General features: G+C 47.7%; 1 protein-coding gene across 1 annotated transcript; it reads right to left on the reverse strand.

Annotated features, from left to right (window-relative positions):
- Positions 1 to 347: 347 nt before the first annotated feature.
- On the reverse strand, positions 348 to 1,610 carry LOC123173497 (zinc finger CCCH domain-containing protein 37-like). Its single transcript, XM_044589930.1, has one exon. It carries the CDS (start codon positions 1,500 to 1,502, stop codon positions 702 to 704), a length of 801 nt encoding a protein of 266 aa, XP_044445865.1. The 5' UTR covers positions 1,503 to 1,610; the 3' UTR covers positions 348 to 701.
- Between the last annotated feature and the right edge of the window lie 3,578 nt (positions 1,611 to 5,188).

The following is a 5,188-nucleotide window of genomic DNA, read 5'->3' on the forward strand; positions in this document are numbered from 1 at the left end:
GGCCGAATTTTGGGCCGGTGCGCCGGCGCCTATCACTGCCCTATCGATCATCCCCGCGTTCCATTACACACCTCAGTTATATACCAAACTGATGGATGGTTAAGCTCTCTTCTCTATTGGTACAAGTGCCTTTTCTCTCCGATTTTTCATATATAGAAAGTCAAAGAATTCAAGCAAGCTGAGACTCACTGAGCGTGAGTGCTTGACCGAAAGGAAAAAGGAGGAGCCGGATAGCTCACATAGGAAAGAGACCCATCCTCAGAAGTCCAGAGCCGATCCTTGCAGAATCTAACTTAATGAACAAAGTCAAGCACATGGATTATTAGTGGCACACAGATTCGAGACACCGCTAGCTGCACTCGGAAGTACCATCAAATCAAATGATATTATAGATCACGAAACAAGGGGAGGCTACTAGCCCATTACACTCATTTAGTTCCAACTAATCCAAAACCATTGCTGGTCTCGGAAAAAAAAACAGGCGCTCACACACGAACGCCACGCTTAACAATTTTACAATTCTTTGCTGTATTCAGCTTGCACCATACGCGCTTGTTTATCTACAGAAGAATGATGCATGGTAGAATTTAATAGGTTGCTTAATATAATAGGAGTACTTAATTAATTACTGGAGCTGCTGCTGTCTTGCTTGCTGCCGGGGCACGAGGAGCGCTGCTGGAGAGCTTCGGTCTCCTGATTGATCACATGACCAGCTCCGACACCCACCCCAGGTCCGGCCCGTCGTCCTCCGTCACCGCCGGCAGCGTTCCCGACGGTGCCGACGGTGCTGCTGCGTTGGCGAAGCTGAGCTGCTGCATTGCGAGCATGATCTCCTCGACCTCGGCGTCGGCGGCGGCGGCGTCGTCTACGGCGTCCAGCCACCTCATCCTGCCCTCCACCGGCGACACCGGGGGCGACTCCCAGAGCGCGGTGAGCGTGGACTTGGGCGACAGCGCCAGCGGCGAGTCGGGCCCCTTGTGGTGGGAGGCGAGGCGGAGCTCCCCGGCCGCGTGCGCGAAGAAGCAGACGCGGCGGCGGCAGGCCGGGCCGGCGCGGCAGGGGCGGGTGCGGTAGCGGGACGGGTGGAGCCAGAGCTCGAAGGTGCCGTGCGCGAAGGGGCAGGAGGCCCCGCGCGGGCACGCGGCGCCCGGGCGGCGGCGGAAGTCCGGGCATGGCTCCCCCGCGTAGGCCACGCGGCGCGGGTCCCGGCGCCGCGCCGCCTCCCCCGGGTGCGCGTAGGCGCAGGCCGTCCAGTCGTGGCTCCGCGCGCGCGCGCACCGCCGCACCTTGAACTCGTACATCATGAACTCGTCGTCCGCCTCCGCGTCGGCCTCGGCGTCGACGGCAGACTGGTTGCCCCCGTGGGAGCCAGCGGCGGAGGAGGAGAGGTACTCGCCCAGCGCGGCGAGCAGCTGCGGCGGGATCTCCGGCTCGGCGGCCCAGGAGTAGGCGAGCGCGGCCGGGTCGAGCAGCAGGCCGTGCCCGTGCGCGTGGCTCGCCATGGCTGTCCTTGTCAGAGGGGGAGAGGGAAAGAGAGAGGGGTGTGACACGCCGTGACGGTAACCGGCGGCGGCGGCGGCGGTGGTGGTGTGGGGGAGCAGGGCGTGGGGCGGGTGGCGCGTCGCTTTATACCGGCGGGGGCGGGACGCGCGCCGCTGCGGGGAGGGGCGGTATCGCATGGACCGCTGTTGGTTGCGGGCGGGGGCTATCGGCGTGGGGTGGTTTTGGCGCGGGGCGGGGTACGTGGGGGTGGGCGAGGGTACGTGGAGCGCCGTCGAGGCGGGTGCTGCATGTTGCCCGCCACGTCGCGGCCGGGATGGTTTCTCCCCGCGCAAGCCTCCTCGGCCGCCGGCACGCACGCACCCCGGCACGCACGCACCAGACTAGATAGACTTCTAGTAGTGCTTTTGTTTACGGCTAATCAGGGGCGGTTTCTCTCTCTGGTTTCCCATTTCCGGGAACACATGCTGGGCAAAAAGTTTACCGTACGTACATATTATTTTTTGAGTAGTTTGGATTACCATATGTGTCACATGGTCCGTACGTACACATGTACCGTGTGATGAAGGTGCTTGTGTTTCTGAGCGGTGCGTGTATGACGGTATTGATTACGAGTGCGTCTGGTTTGCGTGATTGCATCAGCTGAATGAGGAGCTTGTGAGGTTTCGTGCACAACAGTTGGTTTTCACACGCAGGCGATGTGCGTCTTCCCGTGCTCACAGCTCACGGCCGCGAACCCTCGCGCCTTTGGAAATTGGAGCGCAAACTGTGGTCGAGCGCGGCCCGCGGGCTGTCCGCAGCGGGGAAAATATCACATGATACCACCTCTTAGGTGATATCATGATACCATTTCAAAAAATTCAATTTTAAATGTTTCAAAAAATTCTGAAAAAATTGTGGATGTTCACGTCACATGGATGTACAATCCCTAAAAATTTCAGATCCAAATTCGAAATATACATTGAGAAACAAAAAAGACAAATCCAACATGAATAGTGTCAAAAAAGACAAAAGTCAAAACATCACTATTCACATCCAGATTTGTCTTTTTTGTTTCTCAATGTGTATTTAGAATTTGGACCTGAAAATTTTATGGGCCGTACATTCAGGTGATGTGAACATCTACAATTTTTTTTCAGAATTTTTCAAAACATTTAAAATTAAACTTTTTCAAATGATATCATGGGAGCATTTAGAAGGTGGTATCACCTGATACTCTCATGTCCGTAGCGGACCGATGCTGCCGAATCAAGAAACCCGGCTCTCCACGAGGAAGAATAACGCCTGGAAATCAACATTTGAAAAAACTTCATGGAAATCACGTCTCAAAGGTTCAAAAAAATCTTTAAAAAACATGAGATGTTAACAAAGTGATGCTTTATGGCCACGTGAATTACAAGTTGAAACACATTACGAGATGTGAGTTATATAAAAAAAGCAAATTCAGCACTGAATAGGGTTACTGTTTGGCGCTATTCAATGCTGATTTTGTTATTTTCATAGCTCACATCATGTAATGTATTTCAATTTGGAATTTCACATGACAATAGAGCATCACCCTCTTACCATTTTTTGAAACTTCAAAATATTTATTTCATGTGGTTTTCATTGGTTTCTTTCGAATGTTGGTTTTCATATGATATTCTTCCCTCTCCTCGCTCATCAAATTCAAGAAAAAATAGTGTGCAAATATCTTGCATGCAACTTTGGTTTTGGTTTTGGATTATTTTCATGTGTGCAAATACTATTGAGCCTGCATGGTATGATACTTAAAGTACCTTGGGTCTAGCCCCGGGGAACACTCAAATCTATCATTTTTCAGAGCCAGGACGGAGCGACGTGTTGTCTCTAGTGGTGCAGTGATCCCTATTTTGCACGTAGGTAGCTGGACAACGATCTACCGCGTACCCTCCCACATGCTTATCATCGCTATGGGCCAGCCCAATCTGGTTTTCTCTCCCACCAGTTTTGGAAAGGTTCTAGAACATTCATTGAACTGTTTTTCTCTTTCTTTCTTTGGTTTTTCTTTCTCATTTTTTAATGTTTGTAATTTCTTTTATTTTTATTTTTTTTTTTATTTTCTTAACTTTCTATTTTAATTTTAAATTTTTATGAATACTTTTAAAAAATCGTGAATATTATTCGTTCATGAAATTTTACAAAATCTTCATGGGATTAAGAATTAATTTATCAGACTCGAAAATGTTCATCGTATTAAAAAATGTTCATCCATTTTCAGAAAATGTTCATCCAATTCAAAGATGTTCTTGAACTAAAAATGTGTTCATCAAATTCCAAAAATATTCATCGAATTCAAAATTTGTTCATCAAATAAAAAAGAATGGTCATAAAAATTCAAAAAAAATCTTAAAAATACAAAATTTATTCATAGAATTTTAAAAAATGTTTATTTTTTAAAATCGTGAATATTTTTGAATTAGTGAACAGCTTTTCTTTGCTTTGCTTTTCTAGGCAAAAGAGGGCACACAGGTGACGGCTAATCAGGGGCAGTTTCTCCCTCACGTTTCCCATTTCCGGTAGCAGAGGCCACACAACACAATACAGGGCAAGGTCATATTTTTCTTTTCTCTGCTTTTCTGGGCAAAAGTTTACCGTACACCTCACATATGGTGAAGGTACTTATGTTTTTTAGCAGTACTACATGTGTGATGGTTTTTTTTGAAAGGAACATTCTGCATTCCCTTATATAGAAGTGCCAAGCTATGAAGTCGTCTATATCGTCATGGATTGGTATTTGTAGAATTACTTTTGCGTCCTCAGATAGGAAGGTTTGCTGGACTAAATTTGCATCCCATGAGTTTGATGAAGGGTCAATCAATTCAGAAACCTTCGTTATAAGATTGTGCCCTTTTTCTTATAGTACTCTTCTTGTGCCGTCCCGTGGGACCACGGATCAGTCCAAACACTTATGCTTTTACCATTCCCAACCCTCCATATAATGTATTTTTTTAATAGTTGCATGCCTTTCAAGATGGTGCGCCAAGTACGTGTGTGATGGTATTTGATTACGAGTGCGTCTAGTTTGCGTGGTTGCATCAGCTGACTGAGGCTTTCGTTTCCCAGGAATTCACGCGCGCCTGCATTGTCTTGTCGTCCTCGCGGCACGCCACCATTGTTATTATCCTCGCGGCTTTGGAAATTGGAGCGCAAGCTGTGGTCGAGCGGAGCTACGGCTATCTGCAGAGATGCAGACTGAAGAAACATGTTCGCCGCAGACATTGCCACCCGAATACACCATGTACTGGATCTGCCGGTGTGTTTTTTTCTTAGAAAACCAGGACCTGCCGGTGTTATTCAGACTGGAAGTGGATGTAAGCAGCCCAAATCTAAGCCCACAAAAAGAGCATTTGTGGACATCCGCCTCGAGGGTCAAACACTGCATGGCAGCTATTTCTCGCCTTGTCTCAAAAAAAAAGCTATTTCTCGCCTATTGGGAGGGCGCAGCTTCACCGCGCTTCAAGCGAGCTAGAAGAGCGGTTATCCCGAGTTTTGTTTGGTTCGTTTTGTAGTTTTTTTCTTCACGTTTTTTTCATTTCTTGTCTGGTTTTTTCTCTTAGTTTTTCATGCGTTTCCTTTTTCAGTCTTTTAAATGTTTTCAATCATTTATTTAAACATATGTAAAAAAAATCTGGATGCCTACTAAAAATATAGAACATGTATGAAAAAA

This window comes from Triticum aestivum, chromosome 1D (genome assembly GCF_018294505.1).
Source record: "Triticum aestivum cultivar Chinese Spring chromosome 1D, IWGSC CS RefSeq v2.1, whole genome shotgun sequence".
Lineage (NCBI taxonomy): Eukaryota > Viridiplantae > Streptophyta > Magnoliopsida > Poales > Poaceae > Triticum > Triticum aestivum.

What these genes read in the sequence shown, in the direction of transcription:
- LOC123173497 (XM_044589930.1), bottom strand. Translation starts at nt 1,502, where the DNA reads ATGGCGAGCCACGCGCACGGGCACGGCCTGCTGCTCGACCCGGCCGCG.